This window comes from Oncorhynchus gorbuscha, linkage group LG22, assembly GCF_021184085.1.
Source record: "Oncorhynchus gorbuscha isolate QuinsamMale2020 ecotype Even-year linkage group LG22, OgorEven_v1.0, whole genome shotgun sequence".
Lineage (NCBI taxonomy): Eukaryota > Metazoa > Chordata > Actinopteri > Salmoniformes > Salmonidae > Oncorhynchus > Oncorhynchus gorbuscha.
The window spans coordinates 45,132,070-45,156,529 of NC_060194.1; the positions used below are offsets into that span (position 1 = coordinate 45,132,070).

Consider the following 24,460-nt stretch of genomic DNA (forward strand, 5'->3'; position numbering starts at 1 on the left):
GGTGAGAGAGACAGAGAGAGGGGAGAGAGAGACTGGGTTCAAACTCAGGTATCCTGCATGACACAAGGCTATTGTCCCATTGAGCTAAAATCTAGGCATTAGGCTCAGTGAGCAAACAAACGCAAGTCTTCATGTCTCAGGCAAGATTACTGATCACATTTTACAGAACCACCTTCATTACACCTGCAAAGCTTTAAACTTTACTGCACAGCACAAGGCATGGTTTGGCAAGGAACGATATCAACAAGACTATGCACTTTGTTTTATGGCAAGAATTATGACGTAATCAGAGAGATTTGAGTTCCATTGAGGAGATGTATCTGTCTGGATTCCGGAAGCCTTGGAATCACAGGGTGGTAAAACAAAGGGACTTTGGCCAAAGGGAATTGCTGTGTCTTGTGAGTGACGGATGCTTCCAGAACAGCACTGGACTGAATAGCACAGACGGGAATGCACAGAAGACATCCCCACTCAGGTAAGGATATTAATAATGAATATATCTCTGGATAAACAAACGGTTAATTGTTAATGCTGGTCTAGTGTCGCTCAGTTGGTAGAGCATGGGGTTGTGGGTTCGATTCCCACAGGGGACCAGTATGAAAATGTCTGCACTCACTACTACTGCATGTCGCTCCGGATAAGAGCGTCTGCTCAACGACTGAAATGTGAATGATACCTTCATGTTTATCTGATTTCGGTAAGATCTTACTAACTCAGATTGAGTCACAGACAAGTGTAGGGATGGAGTATGTGTTAGCTTTTGCTACTTTCATTGGTAACTCTTAAATACAATATGCAAATGTTGGATTGCATTGTAAAGGACTTTAAAAATTGCATAAGTAGAAGATGATGTACCAGGATATAAACAGTATACCTGTAACCCTTTAGCATGTGGTGTACAGGTGTTCCAGTGGTAAACAGGTGTAGTCAGTGGTAAACAGGTGTAGTCAGTGGTATACAGGTGTAGTCAGTGGTATACAGGTGTAGTCAGTGGTAAACAGGTGTAGTCAGTGGTATACAGGTGTAGTCAGTGGTAAACAGGTGTAGTCAGTGGTAAACAGGTGTTCAGTGGTAAACAGGTGTAGTCAGTGGAATACAGGTGTAGTCAGTGGTAAACAGGTGTAGTCAGTGGTAAACAGGTGTAGTCAGTGGTAAACAGGTGTAGTCAGTGGTAAACAGGTGTAGTCAGTGGTAAACAGGTGTAGTCAGTGGTATAGTCAGTGGTGGTCTAGTCAGTGGTAAACAGGTGTAGTCAGTGGTAAACAGGTGTAGTCAGTGGTAAACAGGTGTAGTCAGTGGTAAACAGGTGTCCCAGTGGTAAACAGGTGTAGTCAGTGGTAAACAGGTGTAGTCAGTGGTAAACAGGTGTAGTCAGTGGTAAACAGGTGTAGTCAGTGGTAAACAGGTGTCCCAGTGGTAAACAGGTGTAGTCAGTGGTATACAGGTGTAGTCAGTGGTAAACAGGTGTAGTCAGTGGTAAACAGGTGTAGTCAGTGGTAAACAGGTGTCCCAGTGGTAAACAGGTGTCCCAGTGGTAAACAGGTGTAGTCAGTGGTAAACAGGTGTAGTCAGTGGTAAACAGGTGTAGTCAGTGGTAAACAGGTGTAGTCAGTGGTATACAGGTGTAGTCAGTGGTATAATCAGTGGTAAACAGGTGTAGTCAGTGGTAAACAGGTGTAGTCAGTGGTAAACAGGTGTAGTCAGTGGAAAACAGGTGGTAAACAGGTGTAGTCAGTGGTATACAGGTGTAGTCAGTGGTATACAGGTGTAGTCAGTGGTATAATCAGTGGTAAACAGGTGTAGTCAGTGGTAAACAGGTGTAGTCAGTGGTAAACAGGTGGTAAACAGGTGTAGTCAGTGGTATACAGGTGTAGTCAGTGGTAAACAGGTGGTAAACAGGTGTAGTCAGTGGTATACAGGTGTAGTCAGTGGTAAACAGGTGGTAAACAGGTGTAGTCAGTGGTATACAGGTGTAGTCAGTGGTATAATCAGTGGTAAACAGGTGTAGTCAGTGGTAAACAGGTGTAGTCAGTGGTAAACAGGTGTAGTCAGTGGTATACAGGTGTAGTCAGTGGTAAACAGGTGTAGTCAGTGGTAAACAGGTGTAGTCAGTGGTAAACAGGTGTAGTCAGTGGTAAACAGGTGTAGTCAGTGGTATACAGGTGTAGTCAGTGGTATACAGGTGTAGTCAGTGGTAAACAGGTGTAGTCAGTGGTAAACAGGTGTTCCAGTGGTAAACAGGTGTAGTCAGTGGTAAACAGGTGTAGTCAGTGGTATACAGGTGTAGTCAGTGGTATACAGGTGTAGTCAGTGGTATAATCAGTGGTAAACAGGTGTAGTCAGTGGTAAACAGGTGTAGTCAGTGGTATACAGGTGTAGTCAGTGGTATACAGGTGTAGTCAGTGGTATACAGGTGTAGTCAGTGGTAAACAGGTGTAGTCAGTGGTAAACAGGTGTAGTCAGTGGTAAACAGGTGTAGTCAGTGGTAAACAGGTGTAGTCAGTGGTAAACAGGTGTAGTCAGTGGTATACAGGTGTAGTCAGTGGTATACAGGTGTAGTCAGTGGTATACAGGTGTAGTCAGTGGTAAACAGGTGTAGTCAGTGGTATACAGGTGTAGTCAGTGGTATACAGGTGTAGTCAGTGGTAAACAGGTGTAGTCAGTGGTATAACAGGTGTAGTCAGTGGTATACAGGTGTAGTCAGTGGTAAACAGGTGTAGTCAGTGGTAAACAGGTGTAGTCAGTGGTAAACAGGTGTAGTCAGTGGTATACAGGTGTAGTCAGTGGTAAACAGGTGTAGTCAGTGGTATACAGGTGTAGTCAGTGGTAAACAGGTGTAGTCAGTGGTAAACAGGTGTAGTCAGTGGTATACAGGTGTAGTCAGTGGTGGTAGCCTGTAACTGTTCTGTCAAAGCACAGAGGACCATTAAACATTAACAGGATCAGATGACCGACAGTGTGTGACAGGCTGTGAAATCACCCCCCCCCCCCCCCTAGTGTAACAGTACCTTCTCCCTCTACTTTTAGTGGAACTATGGGCCTATTCTCAGCCCTAATATATTTCTGGTCAAGAAATACACTTTCGTTTCAGTAATTTAGCCCGAGGAGGAGCAAATAACTTTTCTTGTGTTTCTTTGTTATAATGTAACTCACAGATGTTCATATTCATGTGTTTACGCCAGTGGAAATATTCAAATAAAGAACTCCGTCTTTTGATGCCACCTGACTTTACTGCCAGTCCAATCAGATGCGGAGGTTGCCTAAGGTATCGCCATGGAGACGATGAACACCCTGAGGAAGAGCCAATCACTGAGGAGCCTGTCTGGATTTGGGGTTAAGGAAAGGTCATGGGAAACATCAAAGTCCTCTCTCTGGGATAACAAGAAGTCTGTCTCTCAGCTCGTACAACAGTACGTTTAAAGTTTTACTCATGAACAACAACATACTCACACTGACAGATCTAATGAGTTCATATATTATATTATATGTTGTAACACAGGTGTATATCTAATGACATATACCTTGAACCAAGTTGATGGAACAGACACGGCTTGGTGAACTATGTTTGCCCTGAGCCCTGAACACCAAACTTTAGCTCAGCGAGCTAACAGGGTCTTGAGTCATGCAAGTTACCTGGATTCAATAGTGTTGGTGTTTTGAGGCCAGACCATTTGACCCAAGTAGGAAAAACTCATGACCTTAAAAATATATGTTACACTTTATTAACCCTGTTTCATTATCCCCAGTTACCAGAGCTGTGTGGAACTAAGCACTTCTGAAACCAATGAAGAAAAGATAAAGGTTTGTAATGTGAGTTGAGATTTCAAAAGAAACTTTAGAAAGAAGATTCTTTAATTGTTTGTTTAAATAAAAATAAAAATGTTTTTAAATGGTGAGTGATGGTTGCGCCGTTTTCCTTTTCAATAAATTTTCTTGGATTTGAATAATTACTGATCAATGGTATAACCACCTCTCTCCCAGGCGTCCCTGTCATTCAGTTCCCCCAGAGAAGAGATGTCAGTGGGCCTTGTTTCTCCATGGAGGAGGTTAGAGAGCCGGGGGTACCAGGTGGACCGTCTGGGTACTGACTCTGGTTCTTTCATGCTGTCTCGGAGTCGCTCCATGGACCATCTTCCCCAGCGGGACCGAGCTCCGGAGGGGACCAGCGCCCTGCGAGCCCTGTTCGAGTCCAAGGCCACCCTGCAAGAGGACGTCTACAGTTCCACCAGGCTGAATATAGCCTCTCCAGCCAGTAGGATGGTGGCAGGGATTCAGTCTAGTGAGATAGAGAAAGATCGCCCTCTGGGGGCTAGGAGGGGTTACAGCACTGAAGAGGACAACACTCAGGTGTGTGATTAGTGTAAATTCAACTATTTATATCATAAGATACTATCTCTTGAAAAAAATGTATCTGAATAAAGTAAATTCTCCTTTTCTTAGTCTCAATGTTAATGTTTTTTTTCCCCCCAGCGTGCTGTTCAGGGCGAGAGGAGGAAGACCATTAGTGGTGTCCCAGAGTCTTCCGTCAGGGGTTCCAGAATTACAACACCGGGTGAGTAGTAGGACCACACACACACACACACACACACACACACACACACACACACACACACACACACACACACACACACACACACACACACACACACACACACACACACACACACACACACACACACACACACACACATTTTGCCTTGGGACAGAGAGAAAATGTGTATTTTAAGTAGCTAATCTAATGCTATTCTACACATTTTGCCATGAGGCTGAGAGAAATATTTTCAGCTTTGAATTTTTTGAATTTTTCATTTCCTGTAATAATAAAATCATGGCTTATGACACTGTCTATTTTTGAGAGGATTGAGGCCCCCGAAGCTCGTGGGCCCCCTCACCTTCTGGGGGCTGTGGGGTGGGGGGGGATACGTCAGTGAGACACACACACACATTACTACAGTCAGTGGTAATACTGGCAATGACAGACAGAGTGGGTGAGTAGTAAGCACGCTAATACATTACTGGGGTCATTATAACAGTCAGCATGACATGCAATTGGCTAGCTATGACGGAGGAGGAACCCCGCCAAAATGAGGTCATCTCATTCCCTGGGGGAACTGTTCACTGCCTAGGTGCCTTGTGACTGAAGGACTATTAAAAACAGCCTGGAATCAAACCCTTGTCCCCCCCTGATGATTCCCGCTATATGTGGAACACTGATGTTAATAGAGGTCCCGTTTTACTGCACATATGATTGTACATCTCATAAAGAGTGAATGATACTGACAGAATGTCCATTGGTCTGGGGGGGAGGGCTTCCAGAGGCACTGACCCACACACACACACACACACACACACACACACACACACACACACACACACACACACACACACACACACACACACACACACACACACACACACACACACACACACACACACACACACACACGCACACACACACACGCACACACACACACACACACGCACACACACACACACACACGCACACACACACACATACGCGCATACGCGCACACACACACACGCACACACACACACGCACAACCACACACACACGCACGCACGCTCGCACACACACACACACACACACACACACACACACACACACACACACACACACACACACACACACACGCACACGCACACGCACACGCACACGCACGCACGCACGCTCGCACGCACGCACGCACGCACGCACGCACGCACGCTCGCACACACACACACACACACACACACACACACACACACACACACACACACACACACACACACACACACACACACACACACACACACACACACACACACACACACGCACACACACACACACGCACACGAGCACACACGCACACACGCACACACACACACACAGTCATCGAGTGAGTGAAGCAATCTTAAGTTGCCACCGAGTCAGAATGCCAGGGCCACAGCATGGTGGCCATGTTATAAATATCTCTCTGGAATCCCGACGTGTCACAGCCTCAGAATGCCTCCAGCAAACAGAAACCCCATTAGGTAAACAACAGCCCCATGGTTCCTGGACCCACACCAGGATTCAAACACTATTCGTAATCGTTCAAAGACTTTGAGAGATTTACTTTAACCTGCCTGGAGTGCCAGATAGGCGGGGTTTGCAGTTCTGGGACTATTCTATTGGTTGATTAAGCCAGGCTAACTCAATCAAGAACACATAAGGTACTTGAAAAGATTTCAAGTAGTGTTTGAACCCAAGGTGTGCCTGGGCACTGGAAGCTCTACGAAGCTATATACAGAGTAAGATGTGGATGTGTAGACACATAACTATGTAGCTCCGCACACATGCTCAAAACAGGGGGTGTCGCAGTGTTTGCTGGTATGACCGTGACACAGCCGGTAGGGTCGCAAACCTCCTTAGAGGTGACATATTTCCAGGATATCGACTATGACTCTGTGACCTGGTGATGTGTCTGGGATCATCCTGTGACAGAAAATCTGACAGGAATGTGATTGACAGAAAGATCCTCAGAGATCCTCAAATCTAGGAGTGAGTCAACCCTCTCTGTTAGTCACTGAGAGTCACTAGGGCACCCCCTCCTCACACTGTCACCCATCATCCTTACCCCTCCTCACCCCCTCCTCACACTGTCACCCATCATCCTTACCCCTCCTCACCCCCCATCATCTCACACTGTCACCCATCATCCTTACCCCTCCTCACCCCCTCCTCACACTGTCACCCATCATCCTTACCCCTCCTCACCCCCTCCTCACACTGTCACCCATCATCCTTACCCCTCCTCACCCCCTCCTCACACTGTCACCCATCATCCTCCCCTCCTCACCCCCTCCTCACACTGTCACCCATCATCCTCCCCCTCCTCACCCCCTCCTCACACTGTCACCCATCATCCCCCCTCCTCACCCCCTCCTCACACTGTCACCCATCATCCTTACCCCTCCTCACCCCCTCCTCACACTGTCACCCATCATCCTTACCCCTCCTCACCCCCTCCTCACACTGTCACCCATCATCCTTACCCCTCCTCACCCCCTCCTCACACTGTCACCCATCATCCTTACCCCTCCTCACCCCCTCCTCCTCACCCATCATCCTTACCCCTCCTCACCCCCTCCTCACACTGTCACCCATCATCCTTACCCCTCCTCACCCCCTCCTCACACTGTCACCCATCATCCTCACCCCTCCTCACCCCCTCCTCACACTGTCACCCATCATCCTTACCCCTCCTCACCCCCTCCTCACACTGTCACCCATCATCCATCATCCTCACCCCCTCCTCACCACCCATCATCCTCACACTGTCACCCATCATCCTTACCCCTCCTCACCCCCTCCTCACACTGTCACCCATCATCCTTACCCCTCCTCACCCCCTCCTCACACTGTCACCCATCATCCTTACCCCTCCTCACCCCCTCCTCACACTGTCACCCATCATCCCCCTCCTCACCCCCTCCTCACACTGTCACCCACATCCTCCCTCCTCACCCCCTCCTCACACTGTCACCCATCATCCTTACCCCCTCCTCACACTGTCACCCATCATCCTCACCCCCATCCCTCACCCCCTCCCCCTCACACTGTCACCCATCATCCTCCTCACCCCCTCCTCACCCCATCCTCCTCACCCCCTCCTCACTGTCACCCATCATCCTCACCCCTCCTCACCCCCTCCTCCCATTGCCATAGCTACCACCATCCCATCTCATTCCCATAGCTACCACCATCCCATCTCATTCCCATAGCTACCACCATCCCATCTCATTCCCATAGCTACCACCATCCCATCTCATTCCCATAGCTACCCCCATCCCATCTCATTCCCATAGCTACCACCATCCCATCTCATTCCCATAGCTACCCCCATCCCATCTCATCCCCATAGCTACCACCATCCCATCTCATTCCCATAGCTACCCCCATCCCATCTCATTCCCATAGCTACCCCCATCCCATCTCATTCCCATAGCTACCCCCATCCCATCTCATTCCCATAGCTACCCCCATCCCATCTCATTCCCATAGCTACCCCCATCCCATCTCATTCCCATAGCTACCACCATCCCATCTCATTCCCATAGCTACCCCCATAATCAGCCCCTATACTGGAGACAAAAGAAAAAGTAGATGTGGGGTCCCAAGTGATCTTGGGCAACATAACATCACCCCTACAAAATGTCAGGATCATGTTAGGACACCAATACTCAGACAATACTTTCTCTGATAAAGATATCTCCATTCCTCAAGCATATGAATCACCTCAGATTATCTCCTCTTCATAATCTCCTCTTTTAGTTTTTATGAGCAAATACAGCAATAAAGCCACTGAGAGATAATCATGTTTCAGTCTACATTATCAGCCCCTGAGAGCTAATTGTATTTCAGTCTACATTATCAGCATCTGAGAGATAATCATGTTTCAGACTACATTATCAGCCCCTGAGAGCTAATCGTATTTCAGTCTACATTATCAGTGTGCCACTTGACCAAAATAGCAGTTGCACAGTAGTAGCACAGCAGTTGACTGTTTTATTTTTGTATTGTCTTGCCCAGCGCCCACTGAGCATCACTGGGACTGCAGATCCTTCTCCATGCAGTGCCTGATGATGGGGGTAGCTTTGGGAATGGGATGGGGGGGGTGTTAGCTATCAGAATGGGAGGAGGGAGTGAGGAGTGGGTGACAGTATCTTTATGGCAATGAGAGGAGGGGGTGAGGGGGGGTGAGGTGACGGTATCTCTATGGCAATGGGAGGAGGGGGTGAGAAGGGTGAGGATGAGGGGTGACAGTGTGAGGGGGTGAGAAGGGTGAGGATGAGGGGTAACAGTGTGAGGAGGGGGTGTGAAGGGGTGAGGATGAGGGGTGACAGTGTGAGGAGGGGGTGCCCTAGTCCAGTCTCTCAGTGACTAACAGAATGCCCCAACACACCGCCACCCACCCTCCCAAAATAGATCCAACGGTCCCAGCGGGGGGGGGGCAGTCCTGATAAAAATCAGCTGTCACTAGAGCCACAGGACTAGAGACTAAAGAGAGGCACAGTGACACGACAGGCAGACAGAGAAAGAGAGAGAGAGAGAGAGAGAGAGAGAGAGGGGAACATCCACAGTCAAAAAGGCTAAACACTACAGAGAAATACAAACTATCCTAGAGCCATCACAGGAACTGTGTCAGCCGACAACCAGCGGTTTGATCTGTATTCAGAGAGACAACCACAGTGGGAGAATAACAACTACACTTGCTGTATTGTTTGTAAGTATTATGGATTCACTTACAGAAGTGTTTAGTTTAAATTAAACAAGTTTATTCTATATGAATGGTGCTGTAGAGTACTTTCTTTTAGTTCCAGTCGACGAGGAGGCTTTGTAGTGCCATGTCAATAAGACAAAAGCTGGTGTTTCAGCCTGATAAAAGATGACAGTGAGTTAAATGAGAATTGGGATTTGGGGATATGGGGAAATGGAGATATGGGGAAATGGGAATATTTTGATATGGGGATATGGGAATATGGGGATATGGGAATATGAAAGGTATATAGATATGGAGATATGGGAATATTTTGATATGTGGATATGGGAATATTTTGATATGGGAATATGGAGATATGGAGATATGGGAATATTTTGATATGGGGATATGGGAATATTTTGATATGGGAATATTTTGATATGTGGATATGGGAATATTTTGATATGGGAATATTTTGATATGTGGATATGGGAATATTTTGATATGGGAATATTTTGATATGGGAATATTTTGATATGGAGATATGGGAATATGGGGATATGGGAATATTTTGATATGGGAATATTTTGATATGTGGATATGGGAATATTTTGATATGGGGATATTTTGATATGGGGATATGGTAATATTTTGATATGTGGATAAGGGGATATGGGAATATTTTGATATGGGGATATGGGGGTATTTTGATATGGGTGTATTTTGATATGGGGATATGGGATATGGGAATATTTTGATATGTGGATATGGGGGTATTTTGATATGGGGATATGAGGATTTTCGAAGCAAAGGAAATAACTAATCTGTCATCAAAAATATTAATAATTTAGACCAAACATACATTGCCGGTCCATTTCACGTTGTCTGCATCAACGTTACGTCTGCAGAGTTTAGTGTAATTCATTATTCTAAATATCCTTTCATTTAATAGCAAATATTAGTATAAAAAAGGGGGGAAGTGACAACTTAATCTTAACTGATGGGTCGTAGTCACCGTTTGATGGATCAAATCCTGCCCCTTGACCACCCTGTCTTTGTCACACACTGGTATCTAATGTGTGTGTGTGTGTGTGCGTGTCTGCACACACTTGGGAGTCATATTAAGAAGGCTGCTATATGCAGCCAACCACCCAAGGTCATGGAACCAAGTGTCTTAGAGGTTTTTTTCCCGTGGGCCATATTTGCAATTTCTCAAGTAAGTGGCTATCGTCTCTCAGACCCTAAATCCTTAGACATGACAAGAATGGAGGATCAGAGGTCATGGTTGACCAATTACAGACCTCCTCTCTGGAAACCTAAATGCATTGTGATAGAGTTGATGTGGAGCAAGAGCAATAGTAATGACATCACAATGTATTTTATTTGATCCCCCCCCCCCGGTTACTAAGCTGACAGTTGGTATCGATTCCATTTAAAAATCAGCACGTTTTTTAAAGTCTGGTGACATTTTTTTTTGGGGGGGGGTATTTTCCTAGACAACCATTTTGTAAATCGGTAGTCGTTTTATGACCTGAATCTGTAGCTACAATCGAAAGCAGCTGAGCTGGTTGGTTGGGAACAAATACCTACTGCATTTAGCCTTCATTTGGACAGCTGTCAGTAGTGCAACATCCCCACATTTCCGATCTGCTAATAGCTTCTCTCTCCATTCCTGTGCAGATAGAGAAGGGGATAGCTAGACTGGAAGAGCCAGACCCCTTTGAGGTGTCTGACCGTGTGAAATAACTCAAAGCTATGCTGGCTTGGCTAAATGTGCACTTTGCCAGACAGCTCGCTAGCGAACATATTAAAGAATACTTCAGTTGAGATTTGTCCATAGTTGTATTTTTAAGTTTCCTCCTCTGTACAGCGGCAAAAGTCAAGGGGAATCATCAGGAAACACTCGGTGATTACATTAATAGTTGTCACTAGTTACCACAGACACAAAAATCATAAATGGATTATGTCGTCAAAAATTCATGAAATCTACAATTTAAGGTTAGGGTTAGCCGTAAGGTTAAAAGTGTGGTTAAGGTTAGGTAAAAAAAATCTGAATTTTAAGAAGAGAAATGGCAGAATTAGGTGGGTGTTTGTGACTTTGTGGCTGTGGTAACTAGTGACGAAATACCTAATATAATAATAATAAATCTTCTGTTTTAACCCCAATTACCTCTCATCTTCAACTTAACTTATTAATAACTCTTGATTAATAAACATTTAAACTGTGAGTTATCAATAGAGCATAGGTCAAAGGACATAACCAATAGTGACCAACACCTTTATCAATAGCTGATCAATGAGCATCAATAGCATGATAATTGTTACCATATTCCCAGGAAGCGTTCAATTTAAACTGTGAGATAACCATTAGCATAGGTCAAAGGACATAACCAATAGTGACCAACACCTTTATCAATAGCTGATCAATAAGCATCAATAGCATTATTATTGTGTTCCCACTAAGTGTTCAGCTTAGACCCAGGCACATCTCTGGGGTTATGACCTCAGTCACAACTCGCATGACATTATGTTGTCTCATTCCATCTGCTCACCGAGCTATGGGTGACGCCAGTAAGCTGACCCATCCTTTTGTCCGGCAAGAGCTTACTGCGTGAAAACGGACAGAGGTATGTTCGAATCTGGACATTAGTTACAGATGAGGGGTCTATCCAGCAGGGCCCAGGCTACTGCTGACCCCTTAAAAGCAGGCCTGCAGGGGCTTAGCTACTGTTGTTTGGACTGACAGAACAGTGTGAAAATACTCCTATACACACTGGGGCTCGTGGCGTTCAGTGGTTGGGGCTGCTATTGTTTCAATGTTTATTTCGAAATTGGGATGAGGTTTTGTATTACATGCTAGTGTAGATGTTTGCCTCAATATGTGTTATATGTGCCTCTAGTGAATAGGACATCTCGTGGCACACAACTCGGCAGCGTAGCCTAGTGGTTAGAGCGTTGGACTAGTAACCGGAAGGTTGCAAGATCAAATCCCCGAGCTGACAAGGTACAAATCTGTTGTTCTGCCTCTGAACAGGCAGTTAACAAAGTGTTCCTAGGCTGTCATTGAAAATAAGAATTTGTTCTTAACTGACTTGACAAGTTAAATAAAGGTCAAATATATATATTTTTAAACATAGATGTGAAATAGCTGTGAAACACCACTCAACCCCTTTGTGTTTAAATGGGGAAAACCTGGCTGCCGAGATAGAATTACAAGCATTCTAACGTTCTAGTTCTAGTATCTAGTATTCCATTCAGGCATTCTTCTGAGCTGTTGTGTTTTGGTCAGGTATGGATGGCTGTAATGGAGGTGAGTCACACCAACAATGTGCTTAAAACAAAATCAGTGGTCGCTCCAGCTGAGCGAGCAGTTGTTGTTGTTTTTAGTTTCTTCCTCCAAGTCGTGATGGTCAGCCAATGGGATGGCGTTTGTTGAGTGTCTAAGGCAACTGGTGGCAGGTTGTAGCTGTGTGTTGCGGCAGGACATTTTGTTTGTCATTCCAGAACGACCAGAACATCCATCGATCTCTAGTTTTTGCTAATGTACAGGTCCTTTCTCTGGTGTTGGTTAGGTCTAGCCATTCATTAAACAGAAATTACTCATTTTTCATGTTAAAGGCATGTTTTCTAAGTGTATATATTCCATTATTTTAGCAACGATATGTGTTTGTATCTGTAACAACAGATAATGCAGCGACACTTGATAATGAAGTTACTACATTACTGCCTGTTACATTATTTTAAATTTTTGGGTTCTAAAGGTCGATTATTGTGCAGAGTCAGTCCTAATGGCATATAAAGGCCCATGTCTAAGAGGGAATAGTTCCTACAGTGTAACAATAGCAAACAGATAGGATAGCCACACATTCCAACACCTCCCAGCTATATATATATATATATAGACTCCATTATCAGCCAACCCTCAGCATAGCCAACAACAGAGACACAGTTTATTAATGCTGTGCGGTGCATACCATACCATGGTGCACAGAAATATCACTGTCCTTATGTGGGTCACTGCACTTTTACACTGACTGTTACCGTACTGTATGTAAATCAACAAAAAAAGAGTCTACTATATTAAATTAAACATTAAAAGGTCTTATACAGCCTTTTGTCTTTTAATCTCAATATTGAATCCTTTCTGGGTAACAATTAAGTAACTTAACGTGATAGTTAACAAACAACAACAAAAAATGTCAAAAAGAAACAAAAATAGCTTTTTAGCAAAGAGAAATTTCTCTAGTGAGAATTTTGTTAGGACTGTCTGTGAGTGGCCTGAGTGGGGAGGGGGAAAAATGAAAACTAGCTGTGATTGGCAGAGAGGTTTGGAACTCTCTTTCTTATTGGTCGAAAACTCCATCCTACCAAAAACAGGCTGAAATTTCAGGCAGTCTTTTCAAACCACTCTTACACTAATAGGGAATTATAATAATTTTCACATTATTATTCCAACCTCAAAGTGTCAAAATATATATAAAACACAGGACAATCACGTTTTTGACTACACTGAACCTTAAAACAACCAGACATGTCATTCCTTTCAATCATGTGCTAATTTTACAATTGTGTGTCTTTTAATAATTAAAAGTTGTTCTTAAGCAATAAGGCCCGAGGTGGTGTGGTATATGGCCAATATACCACGGCTAAGGGCTGTTTCTTAGGGACAACGCAACGTGGAGTATACGGTCTGATATACCATGGCTGTCAGCCAATCAGCATTCAGGGATCGAACCACCCAGTTTATAATAGACTACCAACATGTATTGTATGTTACTGGAGCTGTAGATACGGTATAGGTTAGGATACAAGATTAGACCCAGATGACATTGATCAACATTATCAGAAGCTTTCAAGAAATCAATTCCTAATCAATCAATCTATATATGTCTGTGTTGTAGATGACAAGAGGAGTCTCCAGCTGAGTTATAGAGACACCCCGTCAAGACAAGGTCGAGACAGAGAGAGGACCTCCAGCTCAGTAAGAGACAGATCAGCCCTATACCTGTCAAGAGTAGCAGCTGCCGAATCCCCGGGAAGCTCCACACACACAGTGAGTGCCTGGCATTCCTCCCATTCCTCCACACACCACAAAGACGGACACAGGGCCGGACACACATACATGCACAAAATTATACACACACACACACACACACTGGGTTCAAATGCCAGGCAGACCGGGGGAATAGCCATCATTCTCAGGATTCAAAATGAGTTGCATTACTTTTCAAGCATACATTTGAACGAAATGATTATCTGAATTGTAAATTGCTTTGTTTTCATTCAACAGAAATCCAGCAGTTCCTCAGGAAAGAGGACTACAGGCAGCAAGGTATAATATGTTAATCTAACACAATGTGTGAGTGCTGTGAAATGAATATAAAAAAAGATCCAACTGGAGAGATGGATTGTGTTTTGCATAACACTGGTGATGATGGTGGTCACATTAACAATGGGGCAGCAGGGTGGGCAGCGTAGCCTAGTGGTTAAGAGCGTTGGACTAGTAACTGCCCCTGAACAGGCAGTTAACCCACTGTTCCTAAGCCGTCATTGAAATTAAGAATTTGTTCTTAACTGACTTGCCTAGTTTAAAAAATCATCATTATTACCCGAACTCGGTCAAATAAATACTGTAATATACTTAAATCTGTCCACATTTTAACATGGCAGTTTTTCTACTTGGTAAATGTATAATATTGATATGAAAAGCAAACACAAGGCAATAACAGAAACTGAAAGAAATACCTTGCGTCAAACACTACTCAGTGACTTTAAGACATAGGCATTAGCGCTGCTCTACTAACTGGCGTGAAGTTTGGCTAACCTTAGCTTGAGTGAAGATGGTTTGCTGTGAAAGACATCGAACAAGCACAGAGAAAAAGGTAAAGTATGGCTTCAATTGCTACACGCATGGCTACCTAACATTTTCTCATACCTTAACTAATACTACTCTCTAACCGACTGAATACTCACAATAACACAAAGACCCTTTTCTCTTTTCATTCTAAGATGGCCGAGATAGCCCCAAAAAACACAGTTTCAGAAGCATGTCACGAGGAAGATGACCTGCTTCTGCCTCCACCTCCCCCTATCCCACCCAGACCTCAGAACTATGAAGAGTTCCCAGCCGTAGGTGGCCCCAACCAAGCCTTCATCCCCGTGCCCCCACCAAAGGAAACCTTCTCGACATTCTACCAACAGCGACAGAAGAACGAGCTGAAAAGACTCTTCAAACACATTCACCCAGACCTGAGGGAAAACATCAATGATGTAGTCGATGATGAGTTGGTTGCGGCGATGCAATCCGGAGGTGCCCAGACTGCAGCTGATGCGGGGTACCAGGGTGAGGTCCAGTCCATGAGGTGGATCTTTGAGAACTGGACCCTGGACAACATCGGGGACCACCCCCACATGACCAAGAAGCTTCTGGAAGATGAGACTCTTCAAGGCGGTGATGTCAGAGGAACATCCTCCATGTTCGAGCACTGCATGGTGGACGGAACCCAACAGATTGTCCAAAGGCAGAGTTCTGTCCGAGGGGATGTCCGGACATCGACTTGGCTGTTTGAGACCCAGCCCATGGATACACTCAACAAACTCCAGCCAGAGGAGGGCGAGCTGGTCGAGGCTGTTCTCAAGGAACCAATGCAGATTGGAGACGTGAGAGGAACTCGGCTACTCTTCGAATCCAAGCCACTGGACGCCTTAGGCCGTTGTAGCTCTGTAGAGGACCAGAGCTTCCTCAAGCTGAAGTCAGAGCTCCAGGAGCAGAAAGGAGATGTGAGGAAGACAGTGAAGCTCTTCCAGGCTGATCCTTGCTGCGCCCTCAGAGACGCAAGCGGCAACATCCACAAGATTAAGTCCATCTGCAGAGAGGAGATCTGTAGCAGCAACATTAGTACGGCACGCTGGCTCTTTGAAACAAAGCCTCTGGACATCATCAACAAGGAGACATCTGGGATGCAGATCATCCGGGGGATATCGCTGGAGGAAGGGCAAAAAGGAGGGGTGGACAGGAAGAGATGGATGTTTGAGACTCAGCCGTTCAACTCCATCCGAGAGGAAGGCATAGAAGACCGGTTTCAGGGGACAGTGGTCGAAGTTGTGCCTGACGCTGATGTTGGGAACAAACTAAAGATGTTTGAGACTCAGCCCTTGGCAGCACTGAAAGGAGACTCCACAGAAGTAGCTCTGGAGAAGGAGGAGATACTTGGAGGAGATGTCAAATCCTCCCTCTGGCTGTTCGAAACACAACCCATGGAAACATTGAAGGAATGCTATGAAGTTGGGCATTTGAAGAAAGTGATCCTCTCTACTGATGAACAAGGAGAAGTCAAAGGCAAAAAGCACATGTTCGAGAACTACAACATTAGAAAAGAGACCTTAGTCGGAGCAGAAATCCCAAGTAAAGATCATGAGATTGAGAAGGGTGACGTTAAATCATACAAGCATCTCTTTGAAACAATTCCCCTTTGCAATATCACCCAATCTCAGGAGGAAGTGCTGAACGGAAATACAGAAAACGACATTACGGCAGGAGATGTGAAAGGAAACAGAACGCTCTTCGAGACAACACCATTATATGCGATCAAAGACTGCACTGGGAATTTCCACGAGGTCACAACGGTCAACAGAGAGGAGTCCATCAAAGGAAGTGTCCAAAATTACAAGTGGATGTTCGAGACCAAGCCCATTGACCAGTTTGAGGAGGGAAAGAAGAATGTTGAGGTTATCAAAGGAATCACCAGGCAGGAGGATAGGTCAGGAGATGTCAAGATGACCAAGTGGCTCTTTGAGACACAGACCATTGATGGCATCCATTCCAAGTTCAACCAGTCGGAGCAGCAGCATAATTCAACAGAGCAGCAGAAGGAGACTAGGAAAGGTGATGTCAAGACCTGCAAGTGGCTGTTCGAGACTCAGCCTGTGGAAATCTTGTACAACAAATCAGAAAAGATCCCAGATAAAGAAGAAGCGATTGAGAATACCAATGTGAAGTCTGTCACTTGGCTTTTTGAATCACAGCCTCTGGATAGCATTAAAGACAGTGAGGAGCAAAGTTTTAAATTATGCAGTACCAGTCAGGATGGTGTCAAGGCTGAGGTTGGTGTGAAAACAGTGAAGCACCTTTTCGAGACAGAGACTTTAGATAGGATAAGGAAGGACACAGACACAGAGCAAGATGTTAGATATGTCAGCGAGTTGCATGTCCAGTCTGGTGATGTCTCTAGGGTCAAGGAGATCTTTGAGTCCAAGTCCTTAGATGAAATAGGTTCAGAGTCTATAAAAGTGTGTGATGAAGACGAAAGCATTCAGAAAGGATCCGTGCGTAAATGCACCTGGCTTTTTGAGAACCGTCCCATCAACACGATAAACGACAAGGAGGAAAATGGCCCAGACATGCATTGTGTCAACGATATCGAGGGTGGTGACGTCCATAACAAGAAGTTCATCTTCGAAACATTCTCTCTGGACAAGATCCATGATAAAGATCAGTTTCTGGAACACAAGTCGGAATCCGTGGAAAAGCCAGTGAGCAACGTCGACGTCAAGTCCAGCACCATGCTATTTGAATCCCAGCCACTGTACGCCATTAGAGACAAGGAAGGCCAGTTCCACGAGGTTACCACAGTCCAGAAGGAGGAAGTGATGAGTGGCGATGTGAGAGGAGCTCGGTGGATGTTCGAGACGAAGCCCCTCGATGCCATCAAGGCGGAAAAGGAGATCTACGTGATCCGAGCTGTCACCCAGGAAGATGTAAAAAAGGGTGATGTCAAGTCAGCCAGGTGGAAGTTCGAGACCCAGCCTCTGGACTCCCTAACAGCTAAGGATGAAGACGAGGAACCCACAGTCAAGGTTGTGGAAGACTTCGGCAACCGAACTGTGAAGCTCAACAAACAGCTCTTCGAGTCTGACCAGTCAGCCAGTAAGAAGTGTGTGAGGATGGTTAGTGTGACAGACGTTCAGCAAGGCGATGTCAGGACGTCCACCTGGCTCTTTGAGAACCAGCCCATCGACAGGCTGAAGGGAGAGCCAGAGGAGCAGGGCCCTGTCCAGATGGTCCACAGGGAAGATAACCAGAAAGGAGAGGTGAAACGCTGCACGTGGCTGTTTGAATCCCAGACACTGGACAAGATCAAGGATCCTGAATCCAATGTGAATGCAGCACAGGTCATTGAGGAGGAGATCCCAAAAGCAGATGTGAAGAGCACAACCTGGCTGTTCGAGACCACACCATTAGACAAAATTGTCACAGTTGAAAGTGTGATTGACACGCTGTCTCGTCTACATCAGCTTGAATTCATCCACTCAAGTGGAATCTTAATAGAGGCAAAAGAGATCACAAACGTCAACATGGTGAAATACCAATTTATTAAAACCGAGGGAGCACAGATTCAGAAGGAGGAGATAGTTGAAGGGAACATCAGAAACATCATGCTACAGTTATTGTCCAGATCGACCCTGAAGCCTCAGATCACTCTCTTAAAAGAGGTAGAACAGGGTCAAGTTCAGACAACAGTATTAGAAGTCGCAGTCAACCAGCCAGCATCAACGAACCAATCAACGAACCAAGAGAAAGATCAAAGTGTACAGAAACTCATCGAAAGCTTGCTTGTTCAAGATAAGCTGATGAAGAAGGGGATCATCATGCAGGAATCTGAGGGAGGACATGTAGAGATGACCGTTTACTCACTTCTCTGTCAAACTAAAATGGATAGTCAAGAGATTACAAGGGGAGATGTGAAGTCAACTATAGGCAACCTGTTAGCTACCGCTAACAATCAGAGGACAACCGCTTCATGTAGACTAGATGAAAATGAAAAGGGAAATGTGGACTTATACAGGAGTTGCATCGAGAAAGGAGATCTCCAAAAACTGAAGAGTCTTCAAATACAGCAATCAGAATTGGATGAACTTGACCTCATGACAAAGGAACAGATTGAGATTGTGCAAGGCGATGTGAAGGAGGCGAAGAAAAATCTTCAGAAACAGAAGGATCAAGTGGAACGTACCATTTCAGACGTCTTACCAGGGGATGTGAAGAATGCCAAAAGAGTCTTTTCTACAGAGGGTTCCATTGACCTTAGTGTTGAAAACTGCATTTCTAAAGAAGAGATCATCCGTGGGGATATCTCCTCAGCTAAGCAGCAACTTGCTTTAAAACAGACTCTCTCTATGGAAAAGGAGGAAATCGTAGCTGGTGACATCAAAGCTACTCTGCAGTCTTTAGAAAGAGCAAAGCAACAGAGTATGCACTTGGAGCGCGATACCATAACCCCGGGAACTATCTATGACATGGATCTAGCAACACAGGGGCCGGAATCAGAGGGAAACCAGACACAGAAAGAGGAAATTGTATCGGGAGATGTGAAGGCAGCGAAGCAGTCCCTTGAGCTGGCAAAGAACCAGAGTCTATGTGTGGAGCGTGACATCATCGTGCCGGGAAAAATATACAACGTCAACATCTCATCTCAAGGACAGAGCTCGACGACAGTGAGTCAGTCTGCGTCTTCGTCAACCTCCAGAGGCCAGCGGATCACGACGACTTTCAGAAAGGTCAGTGACGCAGAAAGAGATCAGGAGAAAATTGAGGCTTGCCAACAGGGCTACGTGTCAAGGAGTTCAGATGTCATACATGTTAGCACAGCGGATTCACCGCCAGCGGTCTCCGGCAGCACACAAACCCACCCTTATGTAAACTCAGAGTTTGATGATATTGAGAGGACAGGGACAGAAGAGGCAGAAGCAGAAGTGGCGAGAGGAGATATAAAAGCTGCTATTAGGTCTCTGCACAGTGCTGCGACAGAGCAGAGACCGCTAGTAGACAAACAGGAAATTGTAAGAGGTAATATGCAGATGGCGCTGCAATATCTTGAAAAGTCTAGTATAAATGTGTCCAAAGGAGACTATAAAGCTGCCATGCTATACAGGAACTCGGGTTATGCAGGGAGCAGAAAGAAAAGGGATGCGGAGACTGTGAAAAAGCAGTGTGTTGTAGTATCTATGCCTTCATCTGACACTGAATTGTCTCCTTCGGTTTCAGTAACCCTTGGCGAACCGCCAGCCAGCGCAGCACAGACTTCAGCAACTGTCACTTTTACAAATCTTGATGAAAACCCTAAAACACCCTCCACTGAAGCCCTAAGGCCACCTCCACTTCCTCCCAAAGCAAATGACAAAACACAATACCAGAAGCCGGCTCTACCGCCAAAACCACAATGCTCAAAACAAACACCCAGCTACGCAACAGATAATTCCACCCCTCCTCCAAAAACACCAAGCCCGATTAAAGGTAACCAGCAAAGCCCAGTCATTCCCCCAAAAATGAAACCAGGGAACCCATCTCCCCCTCCCCTGCCTCAGAAACCTTCATCAAATAGACAACAAACCACAAAGGACTCACAACCCAAATGTATTAATAAAGCAAAGCACAACTCACCTCAGGCCAGTGCTACCAATAACATCCCAGCCGAGTACAAAAAGTCAGTTCAGCTTAAGCAAAAGCAGGAACAGAAAAACATCGGAACAACATTGGCAGTTGATCATCGTTCGGCCATGTCAAATGGCACTGAAAATGAGATGGACAGAAACGTAATACAGAAAATCAATGCAGCAAAAGAGATCCGAATGTGCATGCAGAGCTACACAGAAGATGGTAATGTACAACAGGAAATAAACACAGACTTTCAGGTCGCAATCCAAAACTTCATGGGGAAGGAGAAGAATGTTGTGGACACAGCCCCTGTGCTGCCAAATAAGATCAATGTAATTCGGGAAAAGGTCAGCCAAGAAAAACAGGTCACCAAAAACACCAACATGCAACAGGAGATAAACCCCTCTACTGTGCAGGAGGGGAGAACAGATATTCACAATCAGGGCTGCAATACAGATCTCCAAGAACCCTACTCCCCAACTACGACAGATAGATTTTCAATGAGCCAACATAACAGTGACAAGCTGCCAGGAGGAGCATCCATAACAGTGACGAGCTGCCAAGAGGAGCATCACCAGAAACCTGAGGACAAAGTAGTTCTGAGGAAGAAGAAAGAAAAGAAAGAGACCGAGGACCAGCGACGTCAGAGGCTGTCTGTTCACAAAGATGACATTATGAGAGGGAACGTGAAGGCAGCGATGGAGATATTCGAGAATCTGAGGAAACGAGAGGAACTCAAGACGATCCTGTCTCAAGTTCAAGAGATAGAGGGAGAGACCAGGGAAGTGGATGTCAGTTCATTAAAGAGCTTATTCGAGAATGTACCCGCTTGGATAGTCACGCCTTGTAAACATACAAAGCAAAGTCACACAAAAGGGGAAAAGAAAGTTGAAATAGAGTCAGTGAGTAATGATATGGAAAGTGGATCTTCGGTAGAGACTGTATTCGGAGACCTAGAAAAGGCAAGCAGAGATATAATGCATTTGAAAGAGCAGACGTTAGCAAAACTTATTGACATAGAGGAGGCGATCAGAAAGGCTTTGTATTCTGTATCCAATTTAAAATCTGAAGCTGATATCGCAGATTTATCAGGACTCTTCAACGAATCCTTGCAGACCGAGCAAAGCCATCAACCCACCAACAACATAAGAAAAATCAGTATCGCATCCACCAAGGCCACTAAGGCCAAAACAGAACCAGCTAGGGAGGCATCTGAGGGGAAAACGAAAGGTGTATCAGGATCGTCAAAAAGATCAGAGTCAGCCTCACTCTCTCCGGTACTTGACAAGCCCCAAATCAAACAAAGCTCTACCTCCCCATCCTCTCCATCATTCATCTCCATTCACTCTGCTGCCAGGAAGCCTGTAGAACAGCCAAAGTCACCACAGCCACAGTTCTCATCATTCAAACCTAAACCAGAGCGGTGTCCTTCCCCAAGCTCCCATGGAGCCAATGGTGACCTGGGTCAACAATCTGCCTCTGATTCCCCAAACCACTTCTACAGTCCTGCTAGTCCAAGACGAAAGGTCAGCATTTTGGAGGTTCAAACTGTCCCTGAGACTGTTCCTGCCGGAATCATTGGCACAAAGACGGTCAGTGAGAAATACGAGGAGATGGACTGCTTCGGCAACACATTTGTCTCGTCAAAGACTTCGACGTTTGTCACGAAGCACTCTGAGAAGTTTGGAGTAGGCACCAGTCCAACCAGGTATGAAGTCGTGACATCCCCTATCACGCAAAGGTCTGGTCATCCCTTTTCAGAAAACGCCAAAGAAGGTGGTACGGTTTTTGTAACATTTGGTCAACCAAAACCTGGAAAACTTTGAAATGACACATTTAATGTAGCATGGTTTGCAAAAACAATTGAATTGATGTATTATTGTAACCCACATGTATCCAGTATGGCCCATTTAGTTAATTATGTCATATAAATATTTTTTCTTAGCTGCAAATGATGTTACCATAATTATTAAAAGATTTGTATAGACAGTATTGGTGTAACATTGTGTCTCATGGACTTTTTGAACTGTAACTATAGTCAAATGTTTTGTCCTTTTATCAAATAATTGCAATATGTTTGATATATTTTCTGTTGTGTAAATGATCAATAAATATTGTATTAAATAATGATATTTACATTTGACATTTACATTTTAGTCATTTAGTAGACGCTCTCATGTCCAGAGCAACTTATTTTGCTCTAATGTGGATATTTCTCATACATTCTTCTGTCCAGACATTGTTTGCACCATTTCGGGAACGATCGCCAACACCATCACAACATTGCCGAAGTCAATTAAAAACAACATAACTCTGATTACATGCTCATAGTCCACTTTGGGTACAGCAAATTATGAACAGCTACAGTATCTATGCATTTAGTGAAAAACTGTGTAAATATATGGTATAACAGTACAATCATTATCACATTGTTGCTATCGTCATAGTTTCCGTCCCCTGAGAAGGAGATATGCTCCGCCTGTCTGACACCTGTCTACCCCATGGAGAAAATGGTGGCCAATAAACTGGTGCTTCACAACAGCTGCTTCTGCTGCAAACATTGTAAAAAGAAGCTCAGGTGAGATATTTCCTGTGATACCGGTATATCCAATGCAAATCAATCAATCAATCAATCAATCAATCAATCAATCAATCAATCAATCAACAAATATAGAATTGACCATTACATGAGATATGCAACCACCCATGATCTTTAATATGTGAATTCTCAAAATCTATTTCTAATTGAAGTCATTCTAAAGCATTTTAAAAGGAATGAGAAACTAAATCAAGCAAACAAAAATAAAATTAATTAATTTCTAATAGGCCTACAACATGACTATATATGTTTGTTTTTGACTTCATTGCAGCATTCGAAACTATTCATCTCTTTATGGAGAGTTCTACTGCATTTCCCACTACGACCAGCTTTTTAAAAGGAAGGGAAATTATGATGAGGGGTTCGGGCACAAACAACACAAAGATCGCTGGCTTCCAAAGCCCCAAGAACCTGAACCAGATAACAATGTCAAGAAAATTCCCAAAGGCTCTACAAGGTCTAAAGGCCCTAAAGCTAACATGGCAGTTGGTGATCCTAAAGCTAACATGACAGTTGGTGATCCTAAAGCTAACATGGCAGTTGGTGATCCTAAAGCTAATATGACAGTTGGTGATTTTGTTGATGGTTTAGCAGAGCCCTCTGCAGGTGTCAGTCAGGGAAAGTCAGTCAGGGAACCTATTAGTGACAGTAGTCCTGATAGCAGGAACAAGCTGAAGCATAGTTGGCCACCAGAGAAGAAACGGACAGGGGTTAGTCGCTCAAGTGCACAGCAGGTTAACACTCCGAGACCAATCGTGCCAGTTACTGACACACCAACACAGGAAAAGTCATTGATTAATCATAGATCAGAAAACCTAGCACCAACGAGAAACCTAGCACCAACGAGAAACCAGGTTGAAGTAAGGAAAGAGGTGCTTTCACAACAGGACAAGATACACCCTACTGCTACAGCTTCAGGAAGGAGGGAAATATCAAAAAGAGATGTGATTGACTCACCTGAGGCACCTCGTACAGAGAAGACCAGACCATGGAGTGTTGCATGCAAAAGAGTCCTCTTTCAACAGGAAACAGTTACCACGGTGAAAACCGTTGTCTCTTCATCTCGTACAATGCCAGGAAGCTCGGCCACCACCACAAAACAGAAAACAGAGCAGGTTAAGTCAACGCCATCAGCTGTAAAGAAATACATTTCGATTTCTGATGGAAAGACTGAATCTGCGGGCA

At 44.8% G+C, this 24,460-nt stretch overlaps 1 protein-coding gene across 4 annotated transcripts; it reads left to right on the forward strand.

Moving 5' to 3' along the window:
• Positions 1 to 83: 83 nt before the first annotated feature.
• xirp1 (xin actin binding repeat containing 1) lies at positions 84 to 22,812 on the forward strand. 4 transcript variants are annotated; one of them, XM_046320747.1, is made up of 8 exons: positions 84 to 475; positions 3,239 to 3,410; positions 3,747 to 3,810; positions 3,982 to 4,347; positions 4,471 to 4,552; positions 14,144 to 14,295; positions 14,533 to 14,574; positions 15,252 to 22,812. In XM_046320747.1, exons 2-8 carry the CDS (start codon positions 3,274 to 3,276, stop codon positions 22,500 to 22,502), a joined length of 8,094 nt encoding a protein of 2,697 aa, XP_046176703.1. In that variant the 5' UTR covers positions 84 to 475; positions 3,239 to 3,273; the 3' UTR covers positions 22,503 to 22,812. The 4 variants fall into 4 exon arrangements, with proteins under 4 accessions (XP_046176703.1, XP_046176702.1, XP_046176704.1 ...); XM_046320746.1 differs by having other exon boundaries at positions 85 to 475; positions 3,183 to 3,410; XM_046320748.1 differs by having other exon boundaries at positions 85 to 475; positions 3,183 to 3,410; positions 3,747 to 3,801.
• Positions 22,813 to 24,460: the final 1,648 nt, after the last annotated feature.

Coding starts and splice junctions, on each gene's coding strand:
- xirp1 (XM_046320747.1), top strand. CDS start 3,274: ATGGAGACGATGAACACCCTGAGGAAGAGCCAATCACTGAGGAGCCTG. Junction 3,411..3,746: donor GTCTCTCAGCTCGTACAACA/GTACGTTTAAAG, acceptor CATTATCCCCAG/TTACCAGAGCTGTGTGGAAC. Junction 14,575..15,251: donor AGAGGACTACAGGCAGCAAG/GTATAATATGTT, acceptor TTTCATTCTAAG/ATGGCCGAGATAGCCCCAAA.